The sequence below is a fragment of the Hyperolius riggenbachi genome, chromosome 6, assembly GCF_040937935.1.
Source record: "Hyperolius riggenbachi isolate aHypRig1 chromosome 6, aHypRig1.pri, whole genome shotgun sequence".
Lineage (NCBI taxonomy): Eukaryota > Metazoa > Chordata > Amphibia > Anura > Hyperoliidae > Hyperolius > Hyperolius riggenbachi.
The window spans coordinates 72107436-72124319 of NC_090651.1; the positions used below are offsets into that span (position 1 = coordinate 72107436).

At 42.4% G+C, this 16884-nt stretch overlaps 1 protein-coding gene across 1 annotated transcript in view; it reads right to left on the reverse strand.

The window, feature by feature from the left end:
* Positions 1-7320: 7320 nt before the first annotated feature.
* The window catches only part of AKR1A1 (aldo-keto reductase family 1 member A1), a 70854-nt gene continuing 61290 nt past the window's right edge, over positions 7321-16884 (reverse strand). Inside the window, exons 7-9 of the mRNA XM_068242520.1 lie at positions 11893-11965; positions 9700-9786; positions 7321-7620 (exon numbers count right to left, since the gene is read on the reverse strand). Coding sequence (XP_068098621.1) covers positions 7555-7620; positions 9700-9786; positions 11893-11965 — 226 coding nt within the window. The 3' untranslated portion in view covers positions 7321-7554. The remainder of the gene's footprint in view (positions 7621-9699; positions 9787-11892; positions 11966-16884) is intronic.

The window sequence follows — 16884 nt, forward strand, 5'->3', positions numbered from 1 at the left end:
TTATATGACAGAAATACAACAGAAAACACCAAGAATCCCAGTGACATAGTTCCTGTCCAGCAAGGAGTAGGTCACTGGGCAATGGGCGTGCGCAAGGACAGCGGCATGCATATGACCCTGTCGGCGCACTCTGCCGTAAAGTAATATGTTTGTGGTTGTTACAGTGCGATGCGGAGGGGCATCACACCTCAAGTGTAAAACCAGCCTCAAATATAATGCTGGTGACTATAGCTGTACATTTCATTTGTCCTCGTGTCCTTGCAAACAGCAGTCTGGCCTTTACGGTGGCTAAGTGGAGCAGTGGCTTCTTCCTTGCTGAGCAGCCTTTCAGGTTATAGGACTTGTTTTATTATGAATATACAGTATATATCTGTCCATGTGTTTCCATCAGCATCTTCACATAGTCAGTTGCTATTATTCTAAGATTAATCTGAACTTTACGTGTCAAAGTATGTTCTTCTCTAGGAGATAGGACGTATAACCTTCTTGAGCGGTTTGATAGCTATATGGTCCCACAGTGTTTGTACAGATAAATGTAGAATCTTCAGGAATTTGGAGATTGTTCCCAAGGATGAACCGTTTTTCCACACTTTTTTTTAATATTTGTTTTTGCAATCTTAACTGATTTTGTTTTATTTTACCATTATATCAAGCAAATTGGCAGTGAATTTGATGGTAGGCTTTAGAGGGAACCCAAACTGAGAGGGAAATGGATGTTTCCTTTTAAACAATACCAGTTGCCTGGCAGTCCTGCTGAACTCTTTGGCTGCAATAGTGGCTAAATCACACACCTGAAACAAGCATGCAGCTAATCCAGTCTGACTTCAGTCGGAGCACCTGATCTGCATGCTTGTTGAGGGGCTGTGGCTAAAAGTATTATGTTATAGTATTATAACATTCTATAGCCCTTATTTACTTATTTGACACAATGTAATCAGAGGCAAAGGGTCACTGCCTCATCCATCCTCCACCCCCTTACCTAATGTGTCCCCCACTACCCACTAGATTGTAAGCTCGCAAGGGCAGGGTCCTCCTCCTAATGTTTACTGTTTTTGTCACAATATTTGTGCTGCTTGGAACTCTGTTTTATGATTTGTTAGTATATCTATATTCCCCTTGTCATCTTATTGTACTTTGTAAAGTGCTGCGGAATATGTTGGCGCTATATAAATAAAAAATAATAATAATAAAATATTAGAGACACAGGATTAGCAGGAGAGTCAGGCAACTAGTATTATTTTAAAAAGAAAAAATTTATGTCCTTCTCAGTTTAGGTTTCCTTTAACCGCTTCCAGACCTTGGTAATTGAAATCTATGCCAGGTTTGGGACCTGTTATCTCTGCCAGGGTGTTCAATTACTGCATCGCATGCTCCCACCCATCGCTATGCTCTCCCGATGCTGCAGCCCACTCACCCTGCTGTCGGTATGACAGCAGAGCTCCCTAATCCAGTCAGGAGATGATTTCATTGGCTCCTGACCCTGTGATCGCTTCCCGGGAGCATGAAAGATGTAATAGGATAGGGTGTAAAGAACTCATTGGGCGATTATAGTTCTGATGTCAACTGTAAGCAAAGATCTCTTCATATGGGGTTGATTTATGTAAACAGACAGTGCACGCAGGCCTCCGAAGAAGCAAGGCTCACCCCATTTGCGAAACGGTCGTAAAGCCGTGCACCCACAGCCATCTCCCTCACCACAGCAGGAGCACGTAATGTACCATGCAGTGTTCATTTGTGAACCTCAATGATGTCACTTTTTGATCTTCCATGCATCTGTACACTTGCTATGCACTATTAAAGCTACAGTGCCAGACAACTCTTCTTTTCTCTCCAATTTGTCTCTTAATGAACTATACTGCTTTTCCCTGCAGGAGTCAGCCCACGCAAAATAATTTGCATCTCAGCAGGGGCGCCTCGTGAAGGCCTCCTCATTGCCCCCAAAAAGGCGAGCAGCGGCTGCACCCCTTATTGAAACTGGAATATTATAAACAGCCAAGACCTGGTAAGTATGAAAGTATGAACGATAATGGTGGGGGTGATACAGCACCCTATAGGAAAAGACACAGGCGACAGAAAACGGGAGCCCAGTAGTGCAATATGTTAAAAACCACAGTATAAGTAAGTAAATGAAAGCACTACTCACAAAGGAAGGTTGCTGGGGCAACCAACCACAGGAAGCAGGTGGAGACAATAAACCCGACTCCTCTCGGGGTGGTTCTAGCCAGGACCGGAAGGATGGTCGCTCTCTTAATAAAAAAAATAAGAGGTTGGAACTCCACTGGTGGTATGTCACCTCCCCTCAAACAGTGTCTGTTTGGGGGGTATACTTAGCACAACGGAGGAAAGAGGCGCCCTAATATGATAAAAGCGTTTAAAAACAGCTTAAAACAGTAAGTATTATAATGTATCTTACCTCAATGACGAAATCTCTGTAAATAATTACAAAAGATTTTTATTAGCACAGGCAACGCGTTTCGCGGGTCTCAGCCCGCTTCATCAGGCCAATGGCAGTGCCAAATAGAAGAAATCCTTTAGCATAGGGAGCTTGTGAGCTACTTTAAAAATCAAAGTCAAAATGATCTACCTATGTACAATTTAAAGGGACTCAGAGCAAAACAAATTGTAAATTTTTCTCAACACAAACCTGAGGCTTCCTCCAGCCCTATCTGCTCGGAACGCTCCCACGCTGCCGTCCTCCGATGTCCGCTGCTTCGGGAACCGGGTCCCCACACTTCCATCAGACAGCTCCAGTCGCAGGAGAAGTGCTCCCTCTACGTATTTCTCCAGCGGCTGCTGGAGAGATACTCAAACAGCGCACTTCTCCTGCGTAGACTGGAGCCAACTGATGGAAGTGACGGGACCCGGTTCCCGAAGCTGTGGGCAGCGGAGGACGGCAGCGTGGGAGCGATCCGAGCAGATGGGGCTGGAGGAAGCCTCAGGTATGTATAAATCTTTTTATTGTTTTGATCTCTGGTACACTAAGGAGCACAATTGTATACAGAATGGAAAATGTGGTGCGGTCAGGATCTACCATGAAGCCCTTTGCGATCTGTCGGTAGATTGCGATCTACTCAATGGGCAGCTCTGGTGTAGAGTCTTTTTTTGGGGAGGGGATGTTTTAAGATTTTGAGAGGAAACTGGAGTGCTTGGAGTAAACCCAACGAAAGACTGGAAAAACACACTCCTTTCCATACTGATGAGACAGAATGAGTGGTGACTGCTCATCTCCACATGGCAACATATTTATATATATATGTAATATATATGTATGTGTGTGTGTGTGTGTGTGTATGTATGTGTGTGTGTGTATGTATGTGTGTGTGTGTATGTATATGTGTGTGTATGTGTGTGTGTATGTGTGTATGGGGGGGGTGGAGAGGGGGGTGGGGACAGTGTAAAGATTAAGGAGGTTGGTAAAAATTCAAGCAGCCCATTTCATGTAAACAAAATTGGTAAATGTGGCGGTAAAAATATAAAGTGCATGGTAACCAATGCTCGGAGCCTTGCAAATAAAATAGACGAACTAGAGTTCATTCTGAATGACAAAGGGTATGACATTGTGGGAATAACCGAGACATGGATGGATGAAAGCCATGACTGGATAGCTAATTTAAAAGGATACAATGTGTTTAGGAAGGATAGAACAGGGAAAAAAGGTGGAGGGGTTTGTCTCTTTGTTAAGAATTCTCTTACAGCTGTCCTCAACGATGAGATGGAGGAAGATTGCGAAGATGTGGAGTCCGTTTGGATAAATATTCATGGTGGAAATAAAAGTTGCCAATTGCTTATTGGGGTATGCTACAGGCCACCTCTTATTAATGAAGCTGCAGAACTGTGATTACTACAGCAGATTGAAAAAGCTGCAAGTAAAAATGAGGTCATAATTATGGGCGACTTCAACTTTCCAGACATTGACTGGAGTATTGAGGCTACCCATTCTGGTAAAAGCAGCAGATTTCTGGCAGCACTACAGGACAGTTACTTGACTCAAATGGTAACTGAACCAACTAGGGGGAATGCGTTACTGGATCTGATCATTTCTAATAGACCAGATAATGTATCAAATGTGCAGGTTCAAGAACATTTGGGAAATAGTGATCACAACATGATAACGTTTTATCTGGTGACTGATAAAAAGAAAGGTTGACTGTATAGGACTCCTAAAGGATGAGGGTGGGAACTCAATGGTGGATGACCAAGGTAAGGCAGAGTTATTAAATGCTTTCTTTGCTTCTGTCTTCACAAAAGAAACAGCACTGTTGCAAACTACAGAGGCGGAAGAGTCTCAATCTTCTAACTGTAATATTAAATACTTAACGCAGGAAGAAGTGAATGCAAGACTAAATAAATTAAAAATAGACAAGGCACCTGGCCCGGATGGCATGCATCCTCGGGTCCTAAGGGAATTAAGTTCAGTTATAGATAAACCCCTTTATCTTATCTTTTGTGACTCTCTTGCAACTGGCAGAGTCCCAGTGGATTGGCGTACAGCCCACGTTTTCCCATTATTTAAGAAGGGCAAAAAATCAGATCCAGGAAATTATAGACCTGTAAGCTTAACATCAGTTGTATGCAAACTATTTGAGGGGTTACTAAGAGATACTAAACATGACTTCATAGTAGAAAATAATCTTATTTCTCAGCATCAACATGGGTTTACTAAAGACAGCTCCTGTTTGACTAACATGCTCAGCTTTTATGAGGTAGTGAATGCTAATATGGATATTGGAAATGCTGTAGATGTGATATACTTGGACTTTGCAAAGGCCTTCGACACTGTTCCCCACAAAAGTCTGGTGCAAAAGTTGAGGATGCAAGGACTGGGGAAGAGTCTGTGTTCATGGATAGGGAACTGGCTAATGGACAGAAAACAAAGAGTTGGTCAATGGATCGTACTCAAAATGGGAGACTGTTAGCAGTGGGGTCCCACAGGGGTCTGTTCTGGGTCCAGTGCTCTTCAATTTATTTATTAATGACCTAGTAGATGCAGTAGTGAGCAATGTTGCTATTTTTGCAGATGATACAAAATTGTGCAGAATCATCAACTCTCAGGAAGATAGTGTCATATTGCAACAGGATCTGGATAGGATGGCTATATGGGCACATACATGGCAGATGAAATTCAATGTTGACAAATGTAAAGTCATGCATTTTGGACGTACTAATGGTCTAGCACCATACAAAATAAATGGGGTACAGTTGGGGACATCAAACTTGGAGAAGGACTTAGGAGTACTCATTGACAACAAGTTAAATAATCGTACTCAATGCCAAGCAGCTGCAGCTAAAGCTAACAAAATTTTGGGATGCATTAAAAGGGAAATACAAACTCGAGATGCTAGCATAATATTGCCCCTGTTTAACTCTCTAGTAAGGCCACATCTGGAATATGGAATTCAGTTCTGGGCACCACATTACAAAAAAGATATTGCAGTTTTAGAGCAGGTGCAGAGACGAGCTACAAAATTGATACGTGGGATGGAAGGTCTCACTTATCAAGAAAGGTTAGATAAACTGGGTTTATTTAGTCTAGAGAAAAGACACCTTAGAGGGGATCTAATTAACATGTGTAAATACATCAGAGGGCAATATAATAGCTTGGCGGATGAGCTTTTTGTCCCTAGGCCTTCTCAAAGGACTAGAGGACATGATCTGCGCATGGAGGAAAAACGTTTTAGTTATTTATTTAGGAAAGGGTTCTTTACAGTAAGAGTGATTAAGATGTGGAATGCATTGCCACAGGAAGTAGTTATGGCAAACTCTATACCTGCATTTAAAGGGGGCTTAGATGCTTTCCTTGCGTTGAAAGACATCCATGGCTACAATTACTAGGTAATGCCTAATGATGTTGATCCAGGGATTCTATCTGATTGCCATCTGGAGTCGGGAAGGAATTTTTACCTTTAGGGGCTAATTGGACCATGCCTTGTAAGGGTTTTTTCACCTTCCTCTGGATCAACAGGGATATGTGAGGGAGCAGGCTGGTGTTGTACTTTATACTGGTTGAACTCGATGGACATATGTCTTTTTTCAACCAAAATAACCATGTAACCATGTAACTATGTGTGTGTGTATGTATGTATGTATGTATATATGTGTGTGTGTGTGTGTATGTATGTATGTATGTATGTATATGTGTGTGTGTGTGTGTGTGTGTGTGTGTGTGTGTGTGTGTGTGTGTGTGTGTGTGTGTGTGTGTGTGTGTGTGTGTGTGTGTGTGTGTGTGTGTGTGTGTGTGTGTGTGTGTGTGTGTGTGTGTGTGTGTGTGTGTGTGTGTGTGTGTGTGTGTGTGTGTGTGTGTGTGTGTGTGTGTGTGTGTGTGTGTGTGTGTGTGTGTGTGTGTGTCGCACGGTGGCGTAGTGGTTAGCGCTCTTGCCTTGCAGCGCTGGGTCCCTGGTTCGAATACCAGCCAGGGCACTATCTGCAAAGAGTTTATATGTTCTCTCCGTGTCTGCGTGGGTTTCCCCCGTGCACTCCGGTTTCCTCCCACATTCCAAAAACATACGGATAAGTTAATTGGCTCCCCCTAAAAATTGCCCCTAATCCACAGTACTTACACTACATAATATAGACATATGGCAATGGTAGGGATTAGATTGTGAGCTCAGTTAGAGGGACAGTTAGTGACACGAGATAGATATATATATATATATATATATATATATATATATATATATACATATATATATATACACACACACACACTGTACAGTGCTATTGGCCATGCCATTAATAAAACCGTATTTTAAAGGGAACCTAAACTGAGAAGGATATGGATTTCTCCTTTTAAAATTATACCAGTTGCCTGACCCTCCTGCTGATCCTGTGTCTCTAATACTTTCAGCCACAGCCCCTAAACAAGCATGCAGATCAGGTGCTCTGACTGAAGTCAGACTGGATTAGCTGCATGCTTGTTTCAGGTGTGTGAATTTGCCACTACTATAGCCAAAGATCAGCAGGACTACCAGGCAACTGGTATTGTTTAAAATGAAACATCCATATCCCTGTCAATTTAGGTTCCCTTTAAAGACAGGTATTGGTTGTATTGGATATTTTTTTCCGGCATTCCTCCCTTGTACTTCAGTGTCACAGGTGGTCTTCAGTGAGCTCCCTTTCCCATCATAAAAAATTCTATGGAAACTTAAGCCAAGATAAGTGTGACTGTCCATACAGAAGCCAGTGCAAGACTCTCAGGCTGCAAGATGAAAGCTTATCTAGTTAGCACACCCAACTTCTCTCTACTGTCTTTTGTACTTTATTTTTACAATATATATTTTAAGCAGTTGCTTTTTAATGGGTGAAAAGAAAGTACAACACAAATTTTACTTTCCACAGATACAAAAAGTATAACATTTATTGCATAATCTGTAGGATCTTGGAGAGGGTTCTTCAGCCCAGTCACTGATGCACACATATGAAATACAAAGCCACAATAATAAAAAATAGGAAAAGTTATATAGAAAAACTAGAAAATATTTCTAAGAATATATAGAAAGAGTGAGCAAGGCATCTGTGACTTCATTTCGTGTCCTCTCAGCTCTGAGATGATTTCAGTTAATAAGGATCGTTAAATGGGTACATAGGGTGACCGGCATCTCTTGCAACGGATTTCCCATCCACCTGCAAGGAAGGGACAGGTATAGAACAAAGGCAAATTAAAGTACTTTCTTCACTAAAACTTTTCAACACGAACATAAACCGAACATGTCTGCATTACCAAACCAGAATGTCTATAATTCCCTCTTCCCCCCCTCCCCCAGCAGAAGGCAGCTATTGTGATTTGCAGACCTCTGTAGCATTACATCATTCTAGGGCAGCCTTTCTCAACCTTTCTACCCTGGAGGAACCCTGCAAATAACTTTGGGATATCAGGGAACCCCTGTAAACAATGTTTTAATTTCAAGGAACCCCTGCATTTATTTTGGAGGAAGCATGGTTTTTAAAAGTATGTGTGGCTGTTTATTTCACTACCCCTATTACACTACCACTCATTATACTGTCTCCTGACCCCCCAATTTAGTGCTTTTTGTTGAAGTATCACCTATTATAATGTGCTCTATTATACTACCCCCACGATGGGGGGAAATGCCAAGGAACCCCTGCAGAGTACTCGAGGAACCCTGGGGTTCCAGGGAACCCTGGTTGAGAAAGCCTGTTCTAGGGTGACACCAGTATGCTTTTCTACTGCCTTCTCCTATCACCTTCCCTCATCAAGCCTGCTCTTTTGCTTACAAATGATAATTAACCTGCACATGCTGGACTGATAGCGTAACCTTTATTTTGGAGAAAAAACGTGATGTGTCCACTTAGGGCCTATTTCCACTACATGCGGATCCTGGATGCAGAAAACTGACTTTAATGACTGACTTTTATGCATCTGAAAAATCACATTTAGTGGAAACAGGCCCATAGACATTCATTGGAGTCAGTTTTTCTGTATCCAGAATCTGCGTGTAGTGGAAACAGGCCCTAACAGTCCATGTAATCACACACCCATATCGCTGGAACGTCTGGACTGTAGGAGGGACAGGACCATGTAACCAAACATGCTGGAAGAATGTGATCTTCTGGGGGTAAGTGATCTGCTTATATGCAATTCCACAATGAGCTGGGCTTCTTTGTCCATTCCTCCTTATATACAGAAGGCAGCAGAGAATACCGCAGGATGCAAAGAGCACACGTAGTGCAAAGTATTGCCACAAAAAATAGACACTCAGCAACCCGTGCTGCACTCCTGGGGATGTGCCACCACCGCAGAGGGATCAGATCACAGCACTCCCTCCCCCCTTCGTGGGTTCACTCACACTGCATATAATATATCCAAAATGGAAACCCACCCCAGTTGCCAAAATCCACAGTTGCTTTATTGTAAAAACACTGGCAGAACCCTTATAGTACAGACCACTAGCCCAGGGCAGTATGTCCACACCAGTTCGCCTTCTTCCTGGATCGACATCAGCATACCTCCGACTCTGCCCTACGCGTTTCATTACAGCGTGGCTCATTCAGGGGTCTGTACTATAACAGTTCTGCCAGTGCTTTTACAATAAAGCAACTGTGGATTTTTGCAACTGGACTGGATTTCCATTGTGGATATATTATATGCAGTGTGACAAGTCATATTCCGGTGAGTGAACCCACGAAGGGGTGAGTGCTGTGATCTGATCCCTCCACGGTGGTGGCACATCCCCCAGGAGTGCAGCACAGGGTGCTAAGTGTCTATTTTTTGTGGCAGTACTTGGCACTATGTGCGCTCTCTGAATTTGCATTTCAAGGTATTCTTTGCTGCCTTGAAGGAGTGTGGACAAGGAAGCGCAGCCAATTGTGGATTTATGGAAGTGAAGTGACTCTTGTTTAGCTGCGATTCCCTGAACATTTGTACTTTGATCATTGGAGCGCAGTTTTTTTCCACAAAACTTTGATCTGCTTTTATGGATAGACTACAATCCTGTCCCAGAGGCTGACTAAAGGTGCCCATTAACTGTGCAGTTTTAGCAATTTTTGATAAGAGAGTATTTGTGAAGCAGATAAAATACCTTAGTACAGACAGAGCCTGATTTGCTAGTGGGCAGAGTAGGCACAGTCTTAAAGGCAGCAGAGTAGGGTAAACCCCAAACCCCCACATACCTGGATGCTGACGTGTACTTTTTTAAAAACCTGTTTGGTATTGATCTGTTCACTATAAGTTTGGTAACTTACAGTTATTAGTGGAATAATGTATCTCCAGTTCTTATTCAGACCTCCAATTTGCTGCATCTCCTCATCCGTCAGACAAAAGTTGAAAACCTGATCACATTAAGAAGAAAAACAAGTTCTGTTAAACTAGGAAAGGTAACAGATTGGTCAATAATTGTATTGTATCTTTATTTAGTATTTATACAGCAATGACTTTTACCGCTGCCGCATTTAACAGCCTGTAGTTATGTCACTAACTGAAATAAGGAGCTTAGAGTCTGATCTCCACCGTAGTTATAAAGAGGCCATACACTCGTTAGATTAGCAGCAGATAGATCATCAGATAGATTTCTGATTTATCTGATGTGTTTAGGAACATTTTTTACTAGGAACATTAGTCTAATGTCCCCATCATGATCCAAGGCCATTTTTTTTTGGGGGGGGGGGGGGGGGTGTAATGGGTTGAGCGGGGAAGCCAGTTCAGTTCCTGAAACATTCTGGTAAATTAAGTGCCCGAAAGAAACCCATACAAGATCTATGCAGATCATGTCCAGGCTCAGAATTTGCCTCAGGGTTCCAAGGCAGGGATTTTTTGCAGGGCATTCGAGGCAGGGTTTGTGAAACACTTCTGTATAAACCAGCCATGAATGGTGAGTAACTTTATATAACCGCAGATAAGCTCCCTCATGCATTTTTCTTCCCCCCACACCCCACAAACACACACTTTTGGTCTAGAACAAAAAAAAAAAAAAAAAGTGGGACAACAGCTTTCACTCCCCTCCCCCCGGTCGGCCAACCCCCCCCATGTGCCGCCATTGCCCGATGTGTGCAGGGTGCGCCACTTCAGCGTGTATACCTACCTATTCTCTCTCCAGCTTGCATCCTCTAGTGTCCCATGCAGCTTGTGAACTGGTCACTAGAGCTCCCGGGCTCACTGTCATGTGACCTCAGTGAGCCTGGAGCTCTTGTGGCCTGTTCATAAAGCCCCCTAGAGGATGCAAGCCGGAGGACAGGTAGCTAGATATACTGAAACACACGCCGCAGTGCGATCTGCATACAGGTGCCTCTGAACAAGTCACCTGCGGATAGGCCAACCCCCCTTTTTCACCCAAAATTAGCGTGTCGACAAGTCGGCCTATCTGCTGTGATATATGGTACTTGCTCTTCTTTTTCACCCAAAATTAGCGTGTCGACAAGTCGGCCTATCTGCTGTGATATATGGTACTTGCTCATCTTCTGCTAATCACAAACTAGGCATAGCATATGGCCTGCTCAGGTTACTTCATGCAATAACTTATTCCATAAACTATGATGTTACCCAGTCTGGGGGAAAACGCATTTTTAAACTGATGAAACCATTGTCTGCGACAAAAACATTGTTAATAACAGATCTGAAAGATTCTGCTTCATGCAAAGGGCACTTCCTGTCGAATTTGATTGGCCCAATTTCTGTATAATATGACTGGTCCAATTGCAAGCTGCATGCAATTTACATTAAAAGGGTACAAGAACAGAGTAAAATTATTGAAAGAAACACATGATGTACCTGTAAATGAATATTTACCTCGCAGTCAGTTCCTCTCAAAAGCTCATCATTTCCTTCTAACAAGATTTTGTCAGAACTGAAATATATCAGTTGCTGTCAGTTATATATCCGTGGCTTCCAGTTATAGCTGAAAGGACAACTGATGAGCACGGTAATGTCCATGTTTCCCTATGGCTCAAGTGGGCGATATTACAGTTTAACGGTGTGCTGACCCGGAAGCTGTTATGGTGTCATTGCCATTTTTAAAATGGAGGATGAAAGTTTTATCACAGTGGACAAACAGGATGCAGGAGAGGAGAAAGGGATTAAGGAGTAGACTACACAGGAGGTAAGTATGACCTCTGTATGTTTATTTTGACTTTTCATTTTCAGTTCAGATTTGCTTTAAATTTACATGCCAGCCAGAATTATTTGCACCTTATTGACATAGTGGAAACCAATCACAGCCCAGTAACTGACAGGAGGAAGGTTTGGGTGATGCTTCCTCCTCCTGACTTGCATAGATATTGCTATATTCAGTACAGTAATACTAATGAGACCTCTGTGGTAAAGCTTACTGGGGGCGTGGCCAGCCAACAATGGAGTGAGATGTGGTAAAGCGTACTGTGTCACCACTATTTGTAATTAGCAGTTACAAACATAACAGATTAGGAAGCAATAAGCCTGAGCACCTGAAAGTTCTCCAGGATACGGGATGGAGTGACGCTCTTTGGGATGGTAACCACTCTCCGCTGCACCTGCCACCTACAAAATAAGTTAAAAAAGTGAAAAAAGCATTACAGTTTTAAGCATACTAAAGCAGTTCAGCATAGTGCAAAAATGACACTGGTAACGATTTAAAGGCTTACATTTTAATGTGATATTGTTTTGTACATATTGCTCATTGAAGCACTAAGCATTGCTGGATTTGCATTTCTCTCACTGGACTGGTACCATCAGAAGTATGAGGGGAACAATGGGTAGGAGAGCAATGACCTCATGTACAGCCAAGTCTGCACAGTAGATAGAAATCATTACACACTAGACTAAAGCCTTGTACACTTGCTAGACAAGTCCCCCCCCCCCCCCCCTTGAGGTCATTTGAAGATCTTGAATGATCGATCCCTGGTCCTGCCTTCCCTCTCCATAGCAACAGTCTGTAAAAGTTTGTGCATGAGTCCTGATCCCTATGGGCAACAGTTATTATGTGTTTTTGTAGCTTTACTTTGATATAAGCAGGCCTGCTTTCTTTGACATGCATTTTACTAACGCTGAAGATTAGGGGCTCCCTATATACAACTCAAGCACTGTTATCTTACCAACAAAGTCCAGGGCCCATAAGCAATCAACTTTTTTTTTCACCTCTTATGCCTAGTAGACACCATGCAATTTCCTGTGAGATAGAAGGGTCAAATCGATGATTTCCGACAGGTCCGATCTGATTTTTGATCATTTTTCTGATTGATTTTGTGATCATTTCTATACAAAATCGATCAGAAAAACGGTTGGAAATCAGATCGGACCTGTCAGAAATAATCGACTTGACCCGTCTATCTGACGACAATTTGCAATTTGTGTGTACCAGGCATTAGGTTTGATCCTGGGTGAAATTTTCACAACTTGTCAATAAACCACCAGTAAGCAAGAAAATACTGAAAATAACTGTAATAGTAGTTTTTCACCTACTTCTTCCTGCTTTTTTTTTTTTCCAATTTTCAATTGCAGAGCGCTCAAAAGTTATTTTAACTCCTTCCCAACTGCCTAACCCCGATAGGCGTCAGGAAGGTGGCAGCCCCAGGACCGCCTAATGCCGAAAGGCATCAAGTCCTGGGGTGGCGTTTTGCAGGGGATCCCTGCCTTAAACAACCTGCTAGCTGCGGTCAGGGATGGCAGGTTGAAAAAAAACAGCCGTTAATTAGTTGTACAGCGCTGCGTTCTACTGCAGGGCTGTACAGGGGACAGCTCTGTCGCTGAGCTGCCCCCAAGGGAAGCACACACAGTGATCCCTCTCGGAGGCATCAGCCCACAAGAGAGATCACGCTGATTGGACCTCGGGGGGAAGGGGAAATTTTAAATTGTAAAAAAAAAAAATCGCCTGGTCACTAGGGGGTACAAGCCTATGGTCCTTAAGTGGTTAAGAAAAAGATGAATTGTCTCCTAGGAGAAAAAGTGAACTGAATGAGGGCCAGTTTCCACTATGCCGGTGTGTCATGCAACAAACTGAAACATACCATCCGAATTGCACTGGCCTTGCGATTTAGACAGCAGGTGAATTGACGGAATAGGCAGCGTTTCCCCACTTGAATCGCATACAAGGAAACACTGCTGATTCTGAACTAGTAAAAATAGGGGGTACAGGGGCCCAGGGTGATGCCGATAATGACATCTTGCTACTAAGGATATTTAACATTTCAGAATTATCCTTAAATGTCAAATAGCTTTAGTATTAAAGGGATCCAAACAGCTCCTGGCTTCAAATAGCTGCAAGGGCTGCCATTGTTCAGAAGCTTAACCCCTGCTATTTTACAACTAGCAGTGTCCAGGCTAGGTGTGAAATTCTTCAACTGTAAATGATGTTTTCTGTTTGAAGTACGATGGGGGTTTGTTTGTGGTCAATTAAGTCTAATGAGGTGATTTCTTATCTGTGTTCCACCATCTCCTGCTCATCTACCTCCGGTCCTTTACGGACGGACAAAGTGCCTATTTTAACCCTTAGATGTAAAAAAATGAGGTAAAGTGAAAGTTTTTTTTTAATAATAAACCACAATTTTAGAATGCATTTTTAATTTGCTATAGAGCTGCCCTGGGTGTTAAAAATGATGCTCGGTTTACTTTAAGAAGTCATTATCGGCATCTCTAATACATTACCTTGTCTCGGTGATCGTGTCTCCTCCTCCACTTCCTGTTTAGTGTGCAGAAGTCCTGCAGCCAGCCAATCACCATGCGGGGACTGAAGCCGCATGGTGATAGGCTGGCTGCAGAACAGCTGCAAACTAACAAGAAAGTGTAGGAGAGGAGATCGTCCGGGACCAGGTATTGTATACTAATGCCCCCGCCTCTCTCACACTGAGTCCTCCCTCTGCCTAAACCTTACCACTCCCCCCTCCCCTGCCTAAACCTAACTACTGTACCCCTGCTGCACTGCCTAACACAAATCCCCCTGACTGAACACTGATCCCCTGAATCCACCTGACTCCCTGCTGCCATAGGCAGCAATAGTACAAGCCACGATATTTAAACTAGGATCTGGGGGGAGGTGGGAGGATAAAGTCTCAATATGTAGACAAGATAAGGTAATAAGACAGTGGGAGCCTAACATTATGGGGGGTGGAGAGGGGGGTGGAGACAGTGTAAAGATTAAGGAGGTTGGTAAAACTTCAAGTAGCCCATTTCATGTAAACAAAATTTGTAAATGTGGTGGTAAAAATATAAAGTGCATGGTAATCAATGCTCGGAGCCTTGCAAATAAAAAATAGACAAACTAGAGTTCATTCTGAATGACAAAGGCTATGATATTGTGGGAATAACCGAGACATGGATGGATGAAAGCCATGACTGAATAGCTAATTTAAAAGGATACAATGTGTTCAGGAGGGATAGAACAGGGAAAAAAGGTGGAGGGGTTTGTCTCTTTGTTAAGAATTCTTTTACAGCTGTCCTCAACGATGAGATGGAGGAAGATTGCGAAGATGTGGAGTCCGTTTAGGTAAATATTCATGGTTTAAATAAAAGTTGCCAATTGCTTATTGGGGTATGCTACAGGCCACCTCATATTAATGAAGCTGCAGAACTGCGATTACTACAGCAAATTGAAAAAGCTGCAAGTAAAAATGAGGTCATAGTTATGGGCGACTATAATTTTCCAGACATTGACTGGAGTATTGAGGCTACCCATTCTGGTAAAAGCAGCAGATTTATGGAAGCACTACAGGACAATTACTTGACTCAAATGGTAACGGAACCAACTAGGGGGAATGTGTTACTGGATCTGATCATTTCTAATAGACCAGATAATGTATCAAATGTGCTGGTTCAAGAACATTTGGGAAATAGTGATCACAACATTTGATATGGTGACTGATAGGCCACGGGGCAGCGGGACCACTAAAACTATGAATTTTAGAAAAGCAAAGTTCAATCAAATTAGGCAGGCACTAAGTTTGGTGAACTGGGATAATGTACTACAAGGGGAGGACACTGAAGGGAAATGGCAAGCTTTTAAACTTATTCTCAATCAATATTGTAGTATGTATATCCCATATGGAAACAAAATGTCTAGGAATAAAAAAAGGCCTCTATGGATGAATAGAAAGGTTAGGGATAAAATGAAGAGGAAAAAGAATGCCTATAAGGTCCTAAAACAGGAGGGGACCGAGGCTGCACTAAGCAATTATAAGGAGTGCAATAAAAATTGTAAAAAAAAGAAATTAGGCTGGCAAAGATCGAAGCTGAAAATCAAATCGCTAGGGATATCAAATCTAACCCAAAAAAGTTTTACAAGTACATCAACTCTAAAAAAAAGAAAGGTTGACTGTATAGGACTCCTAAAGGATGAGGGTGGGAACTCAATGGTGGATGACCAAGGTAAGGCAGAGTTATTAAATGCTTTCTTTGCTTCTGTCTTCACAAAGGAAACAGCACTGTTGCAAATTACAGAGGCAAAAGAGTCTCAATCTTCTAACTGTAATATTAAATACTTAACGCAGGAAGAAGTGAAGGCAAGACTAAATAAATTAAAAATAGACAAGGCACCTGGCCCGGATGGCATGCATCCTCGGGTCCTAAGGGAATTAAGTTCAGTTATAGATAAACCCCTTTATCTTATCTTTTGCGACTCTCTTTCAACTGGCAGAGTCCCAGTGGATTGGCGTACAGCCCACGTTTTCCCATTATTTAAGAAGGGCAAAAAATCAGATCCAGGAAATTATAGACCTGTAAGCTTAACATCAGTTGTATGCAAACTATTTGAGGGGTTACTAAGAGATACTATACATGACTTCATAGTAGAAAATAATCTTATTTCTCAGCATCAACATGGGTTTACTAAAGACAGGTCCTGTTTGACTAACATGCTCAGCTTTTATGAGGTAGTGAACGCTAATATGGATATTGGGAATGCTGTAGATGTGATATACTTGGACTTGCAAAGGGCTTTGACACTGTTCCCCTCAAAAGTCTGGTGCAAAAGTTGAGGATGCAAGGACTGGGGAAGAGTCTGTGTGCATGGATAGGGAACTGGCTAATGGACAGAAAACAAAGAGTTGTGGTCAATGGATCGTACTCAAAATGGGAGACTGTTAGCAGTGGGGTCCCACAGGGGTCTGTACTGGGTCCAGTGCTCTTCAATTTATTTATTAATGACCTAGTAGATGCAGTAGTGAGCAATGTTGCTATTTTTGCAGATACTACAAAATTGTGCAGAATCATCAACTCTCAGGAAGATAGTGTCATATTGCAACAGGATCTGGATAGGATGGCTATATGGGCACATACATGGCAGATGAAATTCAATGTTGACAAATGTAAAGTCATGCATTTTGGTCGTACCAATGGTCTAGCACCATACAAAATAAATGGGATACAGTTGGGGACATCAAACTTGGAGAAGGACTTAGGAGTACTCACCGACAACAAGTTAAATAATTGTACTCAATGCCAAGCCGCTGCAGCTAAAGCTAACAAAA